At 40.4% G+C, this 18,161-nt stretch overlaps 1 protein-coding gene across 3 annotated transcripts in view; it reads left to right on the forward strand.

Moving 5' to 3' along the window:
• The window catches only part of AKAP12 (A-kinase anchoring protein 12), a 63,969-nt gene extending 47,133 nt beyond the window's left edge, over positions 1-16,836 (forward strand). For 2 of the 3 annotated variants that reach the window (XM_081854293.1, XM_081854295.1), the window contains 2 exons: positions 3,709-10,774; positions 12,956-16,836. In XM_081854293.1, coding sequence (XP_081710419.1) covers positions 3,709-10,766 — 7,058 coding nt within the window. In that variant the 3' untranslated portion in view covers positions 10,767-10,774; positions 12,956-16,836. The remainder of the gene's footprint in view (positions 1-3,708; positions 10,775-12,955) is intronic. The other variant, XM_081854294.1, reaches the window with a different exon arrangement.
• Positions 16,837-18,161: the final 1,325 nt, after the last annotated feature.

Below are 18,161 nucleotides of genomic sequence, written 5' to 3' on the forward strand. Positions count from 1 at the left end.
TTAAATTCATAGAAATTATATCCTACACTTCCTCCCAAAGGAGTTTAGGGTGGCAAACAACAAGCAATAAAAACACATTAAAAACAATTTGAATACAGATGCAGACTGGGAAAGAACTCGACAAGAAAGGCTTGTAGGAAGAGGAAGGTCTTTAGTAGGCACCAACAAGACAACAGAGATTGGGGGGGGGGGTCTGTTTAATATTTAAGGAGAATGAATTCAAAAGGGTAGGTACCACAGTAAAGGGTAGGTACCACAGCCTAATACCTAAATTGCGCAGAACAGAGCTCATAATAAAATAGTATTTGCAGGAGGCCTTTTTCACCTGCAGAGTGCAAGGGTCAACTGCATATGTAAGGGGTGAGATGATATTTCGGTATCCTGATTCCAATTTGTATAGGGTTTTATACACTAAAACCAGAACCTTGAACTTAGTCTGGTAGCTAATTTTCCACCATGTAGTCTTCAAGGTGGCTTATGATACGGAATAAAACAACAAAAAATCCAATTAAAAGAACAGCAGCAACTAAAATGCATTCCTAATAATAAGATTTTCCAGTCCAGACCTTCTCAAAAGGTCTGGCAAGGTAGATCTTGTCTTTACTGAAGTATTGAAGCATCCTAAAGGTGAACACTTTTCTTTTGACAAGCAAACATTCTCAGGCCACTTACTGCAGCTTCATCTCATTGCAATTTTAAATGCATACAGTGCATCATAGGAATCTAGTGTATGGTTTGAAGGTTGCTAGTGATAGGTGTTTGTGATTAAGCAGGTCCTATTACAGCAGTTGTAGTAGACCTGGATTTCTCCTCCTGTAAAAAGCCTGCGAAACAAAGGCCCAATACTGTACTTAGCCAAATCTAGTACAATTATATGTAGTCAAGGTTCTTAGGTAACTGGAAATCGTTCAAATTTGAATTGCTTGGCCTGTTTATATGGAAGGTACTGCATTGCAGATAATGACTATAAAATGTTAGTGCTCTCTGAAAGTATGCATACATCTCTTGAGGAATTATTCTGGGGATGGCTGGAGATGGAAGCCATCTGTATGGAAGGGCAAGTTTCCATTGATTATTGCTTTATTATGGTTTGATCATGGTCAGGAAGTGTGCTTAATGTAATGCAAATAAGATCAGATGTGATTTAGTTGTTAGAGGATCTGGAGCATTTTTAATAGAGGGGTACCTTTAAAAGATTCCTTTACAGTAAAAGCAGAGAGACAGATTTGTTTTTTCTTTCTTTTGCTATATAATTAACATGTCAGAAAATACTCCTGCTTCTTAATTCAGCAGATGCTTAGGAAGGAGATTCAGGACAGACAAAACTACAGTTCTTCACATAATTAATTTATTTAACATTGTGGCACTTTGCCTGTGGAATTCGCTCCCTCTAGCGATACACCAGATAACTTCATTTTGGGAGTTTTTGTTGACAACTTGGTACATACCTATTTACCTAGGCATTTGTGCTGTCTTGAGATCAAATGTTGGGCTTATTTCTGCTGCGCAGTGTATTTTTCATCATCATAATTTTATTTGTATGCTGCCTTTCCATAGTTAAAACCATGCTCAAGGTCGCTTACAACATAAAAAGATTTATATAATTACAAACAAAGCAAAAGTAAAACACATCAAAAAGTGCACAACCAAATTGAACAATTTCAACATAAATCATAATACCTAAAAATAAAGATACAAAAATTAACAGCAATAATAGCAACAAACAAACAAATCCCTAAACAGTACCTCAGCAGCCTCCTGGAGTCAGTCATTCAGGGCCCCTCCCTCCTAGGCCAGGTAGAAAAAAGGCTTGCAAGGCATGGAGCAGGTCTTCCAGGAATCACAACCAAAATTTATTGTTTGTTTTATAAAATTGATAAACTGCTTGACTGTAAGAAACCTCAATGTGGTTTACAAAAATATAAAACAAGAAAAGCCTCTTAACTAATGAAAATAGATTATGGTCTCGGCTGCTGGCTTGACTCAGATGCTATTAAAAATACTATTAAATTTTGGAAGTAGAATGTCAGGTTGGGAACATGGTGTGGCTGCCTTTACATTATCAAAATTCTGAAAGCAAAATATTTGTTTTCTGATGTCCACAATTTATTTAAAATTCTTTTGATGCCCTAGGTTTTTCCAGTATAAAGCTTCCAACCAAATTTTGAAGTGACTTTATTTCACTTCATTATCTCTCTATATAATTATGTTTTGTTAATTTTATGCATAGATACCCTTAAAATAATGGAATCTATTTTTATCATGCATTTTAAAAGGCATACAGTCATACCTTGGTTCTCGAATGGAATCCATTCTGGAAGTCCATTTGACTTCTGAAAATGTACAAAAACCAAGGCGTAGCTTCTGATTGGCTGCAGGAGCTTCTTGCACTCAATCAGAAGCTGCGTCAGACATTTGGGTTACAAAAAAGTTTGCAAACTGGAACACTCACTTCTGGGTTTCTGACATTCGGGAGCCAAAACTTTCGAGTCGTAAGGCATTTGGCAACCAAGGTACGACTGTATATAATGTCCACAATCTTGTACAAAATTGAATATGTAATAATAATAATAATAATAATAATAATAATAATAAATTTTATTTATATCCCGCCCTCCCCAGCCGAAGCCGGGCTCAGGGCGGCTAACAATAATCAAATAATCAAACAGTCAAATAATCACACATTCTAAAAATATTTCATTATAAAAATTAATTAAAATCAAATTAATGGCAACCGATTAAGCAAAATTCTGTGCAGGTTGCCAGAGGAGGGAGTCAGGCTGCGCCCTGACCAAAGGCCTGGTGGAACAACTCTGTCTTGCAGGCCCTGCGGAAAGATGTCAGGTCCCGCAGGGCCCTAGTCTCTTGTGATAGAGCGTTCCACCAGATTGGAGCTGCAGCCGAGAAGGCCCTGGCTCTAGTTGAGGCCAGCCTAACTTCTCTGAGGCCTGGGACCTTGAGGATGTTATTATTTGCAGACCGTAGGTTTCTCTGTGGGGCATACCAGGAGAGGCGGTCCCGTAGGTACGAGGGTCCTAGGCCGTATAGGGCTTTAAAGGTTAAAACCAGCACCTTAAACCTGATCCTGTACTCCACCGGGAGCCAATGCAGCTGGTATAGTACCGGATGAATGTGATCTCGCAGCGAAGACCCCATAAGGAGTCTCGCCGCGGCATTCTGCACCCGCTGGAGTTTCTGGGTCCGTCTCAAGGGCAGCCCCACGTAGAGCGAGTTACAATAATCCAGTCTGGAGGTGACCGTCGCATGGATCACAGTGGCTAGGTCAGGGCGAGAGAGATAAGGGGCCAACTGCTTAGCTTGGCGGAGATGAAAAAATGCCGCCTTTGTTATAGCTGTAATCTGCGCCTCCATAGAGAGGGAGGTATCGAAGATTACACCCAAACTCTTAAAGGACGGTGCTGGCACTAATTGCACCCCCGCAAGAGATGGGAGTTGCCCCCTCAATCCCATATCGTCCCGCCCCAGCCAGAGGATCTCTGGCTCATTAATTTCAATGCATTTGACTTTTAATAATAGTGCAGTGTATTCCTATATGGGTTTACTTGGAACTAAGTCCCATAGCCTTACTCCCAAGTAAGTCTGCCTAGGATTAGAGGAATAGTGATTATTTCTACTTCTTATGCAATTTAAATAGAATTGTGATAACAGAATGCCTAATTATTTATTGCTTTTAAATGTCTCTTACAGTTGGACAAAGAGAAACTGCAAATGTGATTCTAAAAGAAGAGCCAGCTGAAAATATGGAGACCAAGCCAGCAGAATCACCCGATAAATCTAACATAGATGTGGAACAGAAAGATGCAGAAGATGCTGATCAGCAATTGCCATCAGAAGAAGAAAAAGTGGAAGAGCAGGCAGAACCTAGTGAATCTCCATCAGCAAATGATGTTGGATTTAAAAAAGTTTTTAAGTTCGTTGGATTCAAATTTACCGTCAGAAAGGAAAAGACTGAAAAAGCAGAACCTGTTCAGTTGCTGAATGTGAAAGCAGATGAGACAGAAGTGCTATCGGAAGGAGCTGGAGATTGTAAAGAAATCAGGCTAGATACAGTGGAGGAGGAAACACAAAGTGAGGTGCCCTACCCTGTAGAAAAGACTGAGCAAGAAACTCAGACTGAGCAGACAAAAGAAGAAATTTCTCCTGAAAAGGTAACAGAAGGTCCTGTTGAAGCAGGAAGCAAGGAGACAGAGATTAAAAGTGATGGTAGCAAGTCTCCAGAGTCTCCAACAAGTCCATTAACTAATGAAACAGCATCACCCCTAAGAAAGTTTTTTACCCAGGGTTGGGCTGGGTTTAGGAAAAGGACAAGTTTCAGGAAACCTAAAGAAGAAGAACAGCAAGCCACTGAGAGAGAAATGCAGGAGCAAGAAAAAGGAGTGATAAAAGAGGAAGCCACTCCCACTGAAGAATCAGAAAAAGAAAAACCCATACCAGAAAAAGAGAAGGCAGAAGTGTCTATAGAAGCCAGTGATGCTATAGTAGAAAGAGAAGAAACAAAAATGATAGATGTCTCAACAGAAACACATAAGGAGGAAGCTGTTGCTGCCTTTGAACAGCCATCACCACAAATGTCTGCTGAAAGTGTGGACATAGAACCCAGTAAAAGCTTGAATAAAATCGACTTGGAGGAGAACTTGGAACCTGCACAAAAATGTCAAATGGCCCTGGAGCACAGCCCTCTTGCATCATCTGAGAAAAAATCTGAACTAGCAGCTCCTTTGGCAACTGAAGTATTTGAAGAAAAAACAGATCAGTCTGCACCAACTTCTCCAATGCCTATAGAAACGCCTGAGGAGCATTTTGAAATAGTTGAAGCCATATCTGAACCGAAGGCTCCTCTGGCAACGGAAAATTTTGATGACAGACCCACAGAGATATGCACTGATGTTAGCACTACTGTGGAGAAGAAAGAACCAAAACCAACTGAAAAATCCAAACTTGTTCTTGAACAGTTCGTTGAAACTGATGTTGAGATTAAAGGACAAGCCACTGATGAACAGCTAAAAGTCAAAGAAAGCTTGGTTGAACTAGTAAATGAGCCACTCAAGCAAACTGAACCAAGCAGTGGAGATTCAGCAACAATCAAACCTCTAGAAGTCATTACAAATGAAGTTGAATTACTTTCATCTCAAGAAAGAGCCAAGTTACAAGGCAGCCCCCTAAAAAAGCTTTTTACAAGTTCAAGCTTAAAGAAGTTGTCAGCAAAGAAACATAAAGGAAAAAGAGAAGAAGCTAAGCTAGGGGAAGCAGCAGAACAAGCACAGCAGTTGTCTGATTCTGCAGAAAGTCCAGAAGATCCAAGAGCAGAAAGCTCTGCTTCTTCCCCTGAAGAAACAACAGAATCTGTAGGAAAAGTTACAGATGCAGCACAGACCACTGAAACGGAAGATGGTTCTACTTCAGATATGGAGAGGAAAAGAGACATTGTTACACCTTGGGCGTCATTTAAAAAAATGGTGACTCCTAAGAAACGGGTCAGGAGACTTTCTGAAAGTGATAAGGAAGAAGAACTTGAGAAGGCAAAAACTGCTACTCTATCTTCAACTGAAAGTGCACCTTGTGAAGAGCAGGATGATATAAAAGAAAATGTTGAGGAACAGAAATTAGAAAAAAGCATAGATGAGCCCAAGAGAAAGGTTGATACTTCTGTATCATGGGAAGCCTTAATTTGTGTAGGTTCATCTAAGAAAAGAACCAGAAAATCATCAACTTCTGATGAAGAGGTAGGACAAAGACTTGCTCAAGAAGGACAGAAAATAGATGAAAATGGGCCCAATAAAGAAACAGCACCAAGCATGACCATTACTAGCTCACAAGAAAGTGATCAAGGACAAGGAGGTTTTTCACCAGAACAAGCTGGAAGCCCATCTGAAAGTGAGGGAGTTTCAACATGGGAGTCCTTTAAAAGACTAGTAACCCCAAGAAGAAAATCTAAAACAAAAATGGAAGAGAGAAATGAAGAATCTTCCACAGCTCCAAGTTTAGAACATTATACTTCAGATGGAGAGTCTGGAAAAGAAGAATCATGGGTTTCATTTAAAAAACTAATGCCTGGCCGTAGGAAGAAGAAGTCAGATGGAATACCAGAACATGCTCCTGTTCAGGAAGCTGGAGAAGAAATGACTGAAATTCATGAGGACGACTCTGATGTTCCAGCCGTTGTTCCTTTATCAGAGTATGATGCTGCTGAACAAGAGAAGTTTGAAGCTCAAAAGGCAAAACAAGATGATTTAACTAAGAAAACTTCAGACCAGTCAGAAAGTACTTTGATTATTGAGCAGTCCAATGAAGGACTAGTTCATGCAGTTACTGTCACAATGGTAGAAGGAGAGAGAGCAGTTACAAGTATTGAAGAAAGATCACCATCTTGGATATCGGCTGCTGTGACAGAGTCTATTGAACATGCAAAGGAAGATGAAGAGAAACATATTGATCAGATCTCTGAAACTGGAATTGTGGAAGAAATGGTGGTGGTTACTAAAGTCATGCCAGAAATTCAAAAGGAGTTTAGCGGTGACACTCTAACCTCAGAAGCAATCACAGCTAGAGAAGAAACTTCAGGTGTTGAAGAAACAGCTGAAGTATCCTGTGCTGAAGAGACAACGGAAATGGTTTCAGCAGTTTCAAGGCTAACTGAGTCCCCTGATACAACAGAAATAGTAACACCTGTGCAGGAGGTAGAGGAAAGCCAGCAAAACCTAGAAGAACTAAATAAACAAACACAGGAAATTCTGCAAGAAGTTGCTGAAAGAGTTAAATTGTCCAGCGAAGCACAGGAAACAATTCTGCCTGAGAAAATAGAGAAAACAGGGCAAAAAACTACTATCATATTTCAAGAGGCAGAACCACTCTCAAAGGAAGAACCAGAGAAGACAGATATCCAAGTTAGTGAAAGTAGTGAAAGTCAAGATGAAGCTAAAGAAAGTAGTCCGAAGGAAGCGTTGGAGAAGAGTAATGACATTTGTGTAGAGGTGAAGAAAAGCTCGAAAGAAACTGTTAGCTTAGAAAAGACTGATGAGAGTCATGATTCAAAGATTGAACAAGAAATTGTTCAAGAAATCATTGAAAAACAGACTGCTGAAGAGGAAGAATTTGTCATTATCACAGTAACCCCTGAAGAAGGGGCAGAAGTAAATGTTGTTGGCATGGCAAAGGAAACCAAAACAAATTTAGAAGATGCAGTTGAAGGTGGGATTACAGATACTGGTCTAGCAGTTGATGAATTGGTAAAAATATCACATGAAGAGAAGCCTCAGTTCTCTCAGAAACTTGAACAAGTGGTGAACACCATACCTGACTTGGAAGCTAAATTAGTAACTGCTGCAGATGAAGTAAAAGCCCCTGTGCAAAAAGAAATAAAAGAAGCTGAGCCTCCCTGTGCTGAAGTTTTTGTGCTTGAGGCACCTATCCAGAGCAAGATAACTGAAGTGCCAGTGCAGAATGCAGTAACTGAAGTCAGTGACCTAGGTATGGCCAAACATGCCACACTTGGCTTACTACCAGAAAGCACAGAGAATGTTGTAGTTGAGGCCTGCATCCAGAACAAAGACACAGAGGTTTCTGTGGTAACTGAGACCCATGTACAGAAGCTGGAACCCAAGGGCCAAATGCAGAAATCAGAAACCAATATTTCTATGGTAAATGAGAAACTTGAACCTCTCCATGCTGAGACTGTAGAAAAAGACTTGCCCACAAGAAAGGTGGAAGTGGAGGTCCACAAGCAGAATGCAGAGACGGAGACCCATAAGCAGAGTGTAGAAACAGATGGCCATGTCAAAGAGGTGGAAATGAAGTTCCTCGAAGAGAGGGTAGAAGCAGAGAAGGCAGAATTAAAGAAGGACTTGGAGCTTCCCACAAAGGCAGAAGCAGTGTCCCCCTCAGAAAAAGAAGTGGAGGAACATATAAAAGAGACAGAAGCACAGATCTCTACAGAAAAGGCACATGCAAAGTTGGAGGCAGATGCCTGCACAGAGAAAGTAGATGTGAAGGCAGATGTAGAAAAGGTGGAAGTTGAGATTTCCAAAACAGAGATGGAAGTGCAGACCTCCACGGACAAGGGGGAATCAGAGGCTCCCTCAGAGATTATGAAAGTGGAGGACCCTATAGAAAAGGACCCTATAGAAAAGACAAAAGCTGCAGCAGAAGAATCAAATGCATCTGTTTGTGTGGAGGCCATCACAGTGAAGCCAGATGTGAAGGTGGAAGCAGAGGTGCCTGCAGAGAAGGCAGAAACAGTGGCCTCAAAAGATCAGCCAGATGAAAAGCTAGATATGGAAACTCCTGCAGAGAAGGTGGATATAGGGTCTGCTGTAGAGATTGCCAAGGAAAAGAGTCAAGTGGAGGTTCCTGCAAAGACGTTGGGTGCAGAGGACTCCGCAAAGAAGGCAAAAGTGGCATCCTCTGTAGAAAAAGCAGAAGGTGAAGAGAAAACAGAAGCCCCCATAGAGAAGGCAGCCATGAAGGCTGGTGTGGAGGTCTTTGCAGAGAAGGATGATGCAAAAGTGGAAGTGAAATTTCCTTCTGAGAAAGTGCATAAGGAGGTCTTTTCAGAACAGTCAGAAGAAATTATGGAAGCAGAAACCACTGCCACCAAACAGCCAGAAGTAAAAGAGATCCTGAAGAATGTGGAGAATGAGGTCAGTTTCAACTCTGAGGTTGAAGATACTTCAGATTCCCTAGCAACATCTGTTGAGATAATTTATGATAAAGCCCCTGTAATTAGTGACAAGACTGAAGCTCCTGAGCAGAGAGAAACGCAAGATGTTTCCCTTTCCTTAGAATCAAAATGTTTTGATGCAGTTGTTACTGAGGAGCTTTCAAAGAACAAAGTAAAAGATGACTCTCCCCTAGTAAAAACATCAACAGAGCAAGCTGATCAAAATGCAGTGGATGTCATCCAGAAGGATGTAGCAGATGCCAGCCATACCTTGAAATTGGAAGGCACAGAAGGAATTGCAGTTGACGTTCCAGAAAGGAATGAACTGAAGGATGTCACACTTGTAACTGCAACTGAAGGATCTGTGCAGAGTGAAAAGGAAGATGCACTTACTTTGGGATCAAAACACACTGAGGCTGAGTTAACAGAGGACAGCACTGTGAAAAGTGAGGCAACTGTGGATTCTGTGAAAAAAGAGGTTGAAAACATAGAGCTAACAACTGAAGCGAAATTCTCAGGAATTGTAGCAACTGAAGCAGTAAAGACCAAAGTTGGAGACACCCTCATCTCGGACTCTGGTGCTTTATCAGATGTCTTCTCAGAAAAGAAAGGAGATAGTTGTGTCACAGAATGTAGTGAAGCAGGTATAAATGGTGTTTGTGTACAGAGTGAAGTGTGCCCTCGTAAATTGCCCCTGGAAACAGTCCTTCCACTTTCACAATCTGCCACAATTTCAGATAGCTCTGAGAGAAGGCAAGCATTGTCGGAGAAGGTGCTAGTAACAGAAACAGAAAAATCAACAGGGAAAATTGAACTTGCGGATGCTGATGCACTTTGTGCAGCTCCAGTGCAGCAAGAAATGTTCACTGAGCAGCAGGAGGTTATCACCACTGACATTCCTGAAGTACAAAGTTACGGAGTTCATAAATCCTCTGTAACAGTAACAGCTGCAACAGTCAAAGAACAAGTTATTGCAGAGAATGTCACAGTTACGGAAACATTAACTGAAAACCTGCAGTCTCTCCTAGAGGAGCCAAAAGAAACCACATTCAAAACAGTTCAGCAGGTGAGCTTTGTTCAACCAGGACTTGGGGCTCTAGGTCCTGATAAGGATACAGTGTCATGGTCTGGGAAAGCAAATTCAGTGGTAGAGGAGGCAGTTTTAGCAGCAGTAACATGCACCAAAGATGATTTGATCCAGAAGTCTGTATTGGATTCCAGCCCAGAAATGAAGCTTCAGAGATTAGAATCAACTCAAGAAGGTGAAAAAAAGACACCTCCAGAAAGAAGCCCCTCTTTAACTCATATAGAATTTCAAAAAGATGTGGTTCAATCGGTGACTATAGAGTCACAGAGTACAAAAATTGTGCTGAAAATCATCCAGAATGCTGTTGATACATTGGAGCAAACAGAAGAGTTGCCATCTGTGTCAAAGCAACAGAGTGAGCCATTTCTAAAGGGTGTACATAAATCTGAAATTCAGGAAAGTTTGCAGACTGGTCAGATTCTTCCTGTAAAAGGCAAAGGAGAGAAAAATCTAGAGATCCAACCATCAAATATAATTTTAACTCAGTCTGCAGAGAATCAAGAGGCCTTCAAAGTGGCAGAAGAAATGCCTTTTGGTTCTGATAAATCTGAAGATGCTAAAGTGAAACTGATGTTGCAGCCAGATGAACGACCAGGCACTGTGACAACACTAGCACAAGACCCTGAATCTCTGAATGAAATTGTGAAAGAAATTAAGCAAGAGACAGATTTCCAGAAAGAAAACGCTGAACCAAAGCTGCATTCTGCAGGGGATACAGCCACTCCAACAGAGATTCAGAGACCAGCAGTAGAAGATATTGCCTCAGGAGATCTACCCAAAGAGTCACTTGAAGTGGCCCAACCAAGGCTGACGGATGTAGAAGCTGGGCAGACTGTTCAGATCCAACAGCAGTTTATAGAACAACAAACACCTATGAAAAACAAAGATGACCAGAGCCAATCAACAGGATTCGTGGAGACATACACAGAGAAAGATGTAAATAATCAAGACTACACCATCAGTGAGAGTCCACAGCTAAGCTTAGAGCTCACTGAATCCTGAGGTTTAATGTAAGTACTATTTAAATTCAGAATAATTAACTATTTTAAGTGGCTTTTTAAGCTAGATAATTGAGCTAGTTAACTTGCTATCAGAACTACAAATTATGGTCATATATTTCATTGTCAAATGACTTAGAACAGGTTTTCAGTTTCTTGTTTGAGAGACTGTACTTAGTATTTTTTTAGAAATATCTTTAAGCCGTCTTTTGCATTCAATTGAACTTCAGAATTTAACTTTGTCCCAGCAGTTAACAAGTATCCCTAATATGCAGGCAAATATGGGACAAAGTTTGACTCCTTGTGCGTATGCTTGCCTTCACATGGCCTGGTTAGCGCCTAATGGCACAATGGGAGCTGGGCTGGGAAAGGTGCAAAACAACTGGTTTTCTCAATGTGCACCAGCATGCTGGCTTGCTTGCACTAACCCATTCTTTTTGCCTAGAACTATGTGTGAACTGAGCCTGTGAAGATCCATTATTTTGCCATCACTTTCAAAGGATGTTCTTTAAAAGAACAGTGAAACCTAGAGGAGGAGGCCTTCACACAACTTAAAGCCATATACATCTGTGGCTGAATAGGAAATGTTCATTTCTGTAATTACAACAGATGGCTTTATGGCATTGTCCTAGTCTGTTGCCCCCCTGAATGATGGCAGCAGGTTAACAGGATATATTCAGAGTCCCAAGTTAACTCTGGTTTGTAGAAGCAACTTGACTCTCTTACCCCTTTATTAAGGTGGTCTGAAACTCTTCTTACCATAAGGTTCCTGTGAGGCTTAACTGTACTGTTTTAATCGCTACCCAAACTTTTTTTAAATACACTTTTCCCTCTCCCTAGGATATATCCAGTGACCAGCAGCATGTAGTTGCTCCACTCACAATGCTGTTTTAGCTGTCCCCACCTTAAATCTTATCTGCTGTGGCTGGGCCTGTATTTGCTGCTGTGTGTGCTTGCCTCTCCTCCGCCATCCCACATATTGCCTTGTACGCAGGTGGGAGCTGAGTCAGCATCTTCAGGCCGTTCCTGCAGCCAAACCATGTCCTCTCTGGCACAATAATCAGATCCAGTGAGATAGCAGCCAAACCTATTGGCTACCTCCCAATAGGTTTCTTAATGTAAAAAGAGGAGTCAACCGCATATTCTCAGCTGTGCTTAGAGCATACCTATCACAGGCAAACTATCGGACAAATCACAACACCGATTAAAGCTAATCACTGCTTGCCTGCTTCTTTTGCTTACCGACTACTGCAGGGAAGATGAACCTGTGGTTGTCCAGATGTTATTGGAGTTCAGTTCCTTCAGTTTCAGCCAGCATGGTGAAGTACCAAGTAAGGGTTGTACAGTAGTCCGACATTTGGATGGTCACAGGTTCCCCACCGTTGCACCGCTGCATTCTCCTTTTCTTCTGGCAAGGGAAAGTTAACAATTCAGCCTTATACAGGCTTCCTCAAACTCGGCCCTCCAGATGTTTTTTCGCCTACAACTCCCATGATCCCTAGCTAGCAGGACCAGTAGTCAGGGATGATGGGGATTGTAGTCTCAAAACATCTGGAGGGCCGAGTTTGAGGAAGTCTGGCCTTATAGCGGGGTGCTGGAGGCAGGAATAAATTACAGTGGTACCTTGGGTTAAGTACTTAATTCATTCCGGAGGTCCGTTCTTAACCTGAAACTGTTCTTAACCTGAAGCACCACTTTAGCTAACGGGGCCTCCAGCTGCCGCCGCGCCGCCGGAGCACGATTTCTGTTCTCATCCTGAAGCAAAGTTCTTAACCCGAGGTACTATTTCTGGGTTAGTGGAGTCTTGTTAACCTGAAGCGTCTGTAACCCGATGTACCATTGTACGCTGCTTACGTCATGAGATTTTGCTAACTTTTCCAAGCTGAAAAACACACCATTAGCCCCTTTTTAATGCTACCTTAGGTTGGTGAATGGTTAGTCTGTCCTGCCTTTAAGGGCTTATGACTGAGTCATCTCCAGCCTGGGCAGTTTCCCACATAGTGCCACTGTTGCCAGCAGCTGCATAGCAGCATCATGCTTAACTACTGACTGCTTCCATTGATGTGGCATCTAGATTTGGTTCATGATGTGCATAGAAAAAGTCCATTATAATATGATGGTACTGCCATAACTCTGGATAAAAGGCTCGGGCTGCAAGATTTTGTTGATTTTTCTTTACTTTTGTTTCCACAGTTCTGGAAAAGTTGTGTCTTTATATTTGGAGGGACCAGTTCCTGAAGCAGCAGCAGAAGATAATGGATTCTGTTTAATTGGGTTGAAGGTCACTGATTTGGAACAGAGAACAGATGTCTGATGTCATTCTGAGAAATATACCTGACAATCCTGAGATACCATCAGGAGCTTGAACCGTCGTCTTTTACTATTGATTGTCAACACTTGCTCTTCACAATATTCTTTTATATTTTTTTGCTGATGAGTTGGAGTGGGGGGCAGAAAGTGTTAACTTTTGCTGAAATGACATCCATACCTTAACCTGGGAAGGAAGTTGGCATCTTTTAAGCTCCCCATTTTATCAGTGCTTCCAAAACTGGATTGTAATTCTTTGTGTATTTATGTGTATATCTTCAAGCAAAATCCGATTTTAATGTATATTTCCTCCTCTTTATATGTGGAAAGAAAAAGAAAAAGAAAGAAAGAAAGAGAACGAAAGAAAATGATCTCACTTGTCTCACCCGGTAAAGAAACAAAATATGTGACCAATAGGGAAGAATTGTGAGTGAGCTACAGTTGGCCACAGATAGATCAGAATACATTTGCATTGGCTTTCCATGGTGTAGAATGGTGTGAGAACCATGTTCAATGTTGTATTGGGTCTTGATTTGGTACAAGTCATACTCAAAAGGCATAGTTTTGCTTTGGAATAGTTGTGTTACTGGTTTACTAAACAGGACTTTATTTTCCATCACCTTTTATAAGCATAGCACTATGGCATTGTGTGTTGAAAATATGTCAGTTACATTCAAATGGAGAGTTAGGTGTACTTAAAAAGAAAGATTTCAGTGTACTTAAGCCTCCCTAAGTCTGCACTGACTCTCACATTTATCTGAGTACAGTTTAATTCTAAGGGAAAGTGGAAAGTCCTTAGAAGCCAGACAAATAAATAGCCCTATCAATGTTTCCTCAGCCTTCCCTTAGTCCATTTAAGAAACTGTCATACCATCATAACTTTAGGCAAATGCTGAACTGGTTTGAAGCTATCAAGAAAAATAAAGATGGTTCAATTTTTAGCATAACATTTAATGCTCTCCTGTTTTTGGAACATCCATGTCATGAAGTAAGACAATTTATTTTCAAAAAGTTTTTGATGAGTAAAGGATTATGTTTGCTCTATATGTGTGTCCCCTCAGTAGGAAAGTATATTTCATTATGCTTGTGTACATTTAGAAAACTCTGATTTCTGAAAAGTGATTTAAACAAAAATTTGGCTTATACTGAGCTTTGTGCTCTTAATTAATAATTTTAAAAGCCCCACAATTTAGGAAACATTGAGCAGGAGTCACTCTTCTGTTTCGTTAATGGAGAATTGCAGAGTTTAGTACTGGTCAGTATAGGTTGTGCATAAAACTGGGCAGGCTTGAAATGCTAAATAATTGAAAGATAATTAAAATATTCAAAGCATCTAGTGTTTGATCTTCTAGACACCAAATATGTCTAGAAGGTCAAGTTATATTGCACTTTGTAGCCTTCGTACCTGTCTCAGCTGTGTCTTGCATGGCTCAGCAGCTTCATTGTCCTACATGTATAGTAATTTATTTGAAAATTATCTAAGTGAGCCAAATAAAACCTTTGGGGAGCTGCACAATGAGTAAAGAAAGAAAAATGTCACTGGTCTAATAGTACCATCTAGTGGTTGCTGTATGCATAATGTAGCTTAGAAATACTTTTAGCTAACAATACTGCCTTTCTTCAAATAGAATATGGAAAGTTGTGAGTTTTTTAAAATTCATCTAACTTACCTGGAACAGCTCTGCTAATAAAATGCAAAATAATAATATGCAATGTTCTCAGTGTATTGGCAAAATTTGCAGTTCTGCGATGAAGTAGCCGATTTATGAAAATTAAAAATGAAACAATGCTTTTTATAAACCCTCTTAAAAGGTATAAAGACAACAGGGTTTCTTTGAACATCAGAAAAGTGAAACACTAATACATCAGTTCGTTTCAAAATATAACTGAAATAATTTTAAATAGCTAGGTGGATAAGAAAGGTGAGTCGCCATTCTTTAAACATGTACGGTATCTACAGCCGTTCTTTCAGTTTCAATCACTACCTTCGCTGACGAAGATCCACTGGTGTCACAGTGCAAGAAATAATAACATCATTTTGGTATAATCATTGAACCCTTTTGGATTACAGAGTTGCCAAACTGGCAGCCTGGATGATTGTTTAGCTTTCAAATTAGCCCATGAGTTGGGCCAGGAAGTACTGAATAGTAAATTGCGGTGGGTGGGTGGCTGGCAGTTATTGAGCAGTGCTGCCAGAACAGATGGCAGCTGCTTGCTAGTAAGCCTCCTCCATCTCTGTCTCTTGATTGCAGCTAGTACACACAGTGTAACAGTGGCAAGGTATTCTCTCCCAACCCACCTCCCTAGGCCCATCAACTGAAGACTCTCCATGTATCTGCTAACTTTTCTCCAAAATGATGGCCTCCCCCCCCTCCACCACACAATTACACCACTTTTGTGAGCAGTTTGCTTGTTCAGTTTGGATCAAGTTTGGGATCAATGTGTCTTACATTTGTAAGACATGGTAGGAGAGAATAATCAAAACCAGTAACCCTTTCACTCCTAGTGGGTGCTAGTCCATGAAGCCTCTTTACTAAGCAAAACAGTGAGCTGGTGAATAGCACCACAGAAATCTGTCTCCCTGAAAAGTAGATGGTGTATGTATGTACACAAGTTAGCACGTGCCTCCTTCTGGACTTAGTGTGATAAAATATGAACTTCTTGATATGAATGAATTTGTAAGAAAGTTTAGTTTATTCAGTGCAAAATGGAAACTTTAAAAAGTATTGAAGGTTAACGCTCAATGGCCTCCAAGAAGAAAAAAAAGAAATACAGGTAGCCGCTTGTTTGTGGATCAGTTAGATGTATTCCATGTGTGTGTCTACAATGTGTACAAATGTGTAAAACATTCAGTAACATGGTGTGTTCCAAAATCATTTGGGGGAATCTTTGGTTCTCTCCCACCTTAGTGGCAGCTTCCCCAGTTAGAGTATGAATTAGAAAGTTTGTTCTGATTGCCAAATGCTATTTTGATCACTTTCATTGTGTGCTTTACAACAAGTCTGTCAAAGTCATTGTCCCTGAACTTCACGTGGCCTACCAGTCATAGGTTTAGTAGATGCTTGATGAACCTTTCATAGCCGAAGGGGACCTTGAAAGAAGTTTATCTCACACCCGGCAGGCCACAAAACAGGGCCTGTGAATTTCACAGCCCTGTTTTACAGTGCTAAGCAAATGGAAAACCCGCTGTGAAATGTAACGTGTGTATGGAAAGCCATTTTGCAGTAGCTGCAACAAGCTAAATAATAATAATAAAACAGTGGCATGGCCTATGTTATCCTGGTTCTAATCTTTATAGCTCTGAGGCTGTTAATAAATATGTAAAGTTATCTAAACATTTAAATAAAACCTAGTAATCACAATGTAAATTACCTGGCTAGAAGTTGGGGAACAAGCGCTTAGTTCTTGCTTGGGTTTTTTTAAAAAAAATACTGATCTAAGGCCTTTCTAAGCAATGCAAAGAACACAAATCACATTACCAATATTTCTGCTTTTAACTGACCCGTCTCCAAAAACCAAAAGCACCAATAGATTTTTTTCCACGGTGCAGGGAGCATGTCTCCATACACAGATACTGCTTTGTTACAGTGTATTGCTTTGGCCTCAGAAATACTCAAGACGAGGCTGCAAACTTTTAGCTTGTGCCACAACTCCAAGCTTTTGCAGTTTCTTCTTAATCCAATGTATTGGATTAACCGATACTTTGATTTTATATGTTGTTTTTAAGGTAGATTTTCATGGACTAAATAAAATACAAACACAATTCATGCTCACTGTGTCCTTTGTCATTCTTATAATTGCTGTTCTTTGTAGTCTCTTTGTCATCACTGATGGGATTTGTACCTGAAAAGAACAACTTTGAGAACTTCTAGCCAGGGAACTAGCATTCATCTTTTCCTGAAAGCTGAGGGGCCCATGAAATAACACCATTACTCCATTGATCCCAAGAAATGGTGGAATGCAATGCACCAACTGGGTAAGGGAAAATCAGGCTTTGGCTTGTGACAATGACCACTTGCAGAAGCATTTTCAGGTGCACATAAAGCTATGGGATTCCCTACTGCTTTAAATGCCAAATTGCAGCCTGGGCATCTCGGAAATACCAAAACCTTTTGGTTTAAGACTAAATTGTGGTTGTAGGGTTTTAGTATCGCTTGCTTTTTGCAATCCTAAACAGTTACTCTGAAATTCTCAGTGGAACATGCTTTTATGTACATATATTTAGGGTCAGGTGATTATCTGCATTTTTATTACATAGAAAGAATTCATGATATTGTTGCAAATAACCCTTGCTAAATATACACTGGCAGCAAGCGTTGTTGAAGCAATCCACCATATGATCCACACTAATGCAGCTACAGTAAGATTTTGTGCAGTTGTTTCATTTATGAAAATTGCTACCAATGAAGCATGTTCAGCAATTCTGAAGACTTGCAGAAGAGCATCTGGTGTGTTTGCACTAATTGTGCAATGGTGTAGCAGTTGTAACCCATCCACATTTCTGGACAGTGCAGCAGCTTAGGTTCTTAGAATGTGAACATCTAGAAATGGAAACATTTCTGTTTTGCATTAGTATTGTCTTTATAATATCTGTCCCAATAACATTTGCACTCTATGCAGTTTAGTTCCTCCTCTTTAATCCACTGTCATTCAAATAGCTTGTCGTTCCTAAAGGATTTTGGAGAGCCAAGTCCTTACTGCCTACTAGTACAAAGCAAATATTCAATGAGATTAGATTAATGCAGAATAAATGAAGAATTGGATTTGGCATGCCTACGATCCTGCCCTTATGCATGCATACATCTTTTGCAATAGAAACAGTGTGGTCGGGTATCGCATAACAAACCCTGCTATTTCAACTCAATAGACTTGACAAGAGATGCTCGGTGCAATCTCTGCAAGCTTTATGTACATGCCAAAAGGGCAATTACATTACAATTAGAATAATCATATCACTGAACCTAAAGGTAAACGTTCACTGACCCAATCCATCTAAAATGGTGATTTAGGGTTGAATTTAGAGAAAAATTGAGAATGTGGTCAGTCCCTGATCCCAATCCACCCCCCCCCAAAAGTGTCTCCTCTTAAGTAG

This window comes from Podarcis erhardii (genome assembly GCF_964252035.2).
Source record: "Podarcis erhardii genome assembly, chromosome: 3".
Taxonomy (NCBI): Eukaryota; Metazoa; Chordata; class Lepidosauria; order Squamata; family Lacertidae; genus Podarcis; species Podarcis erhardii.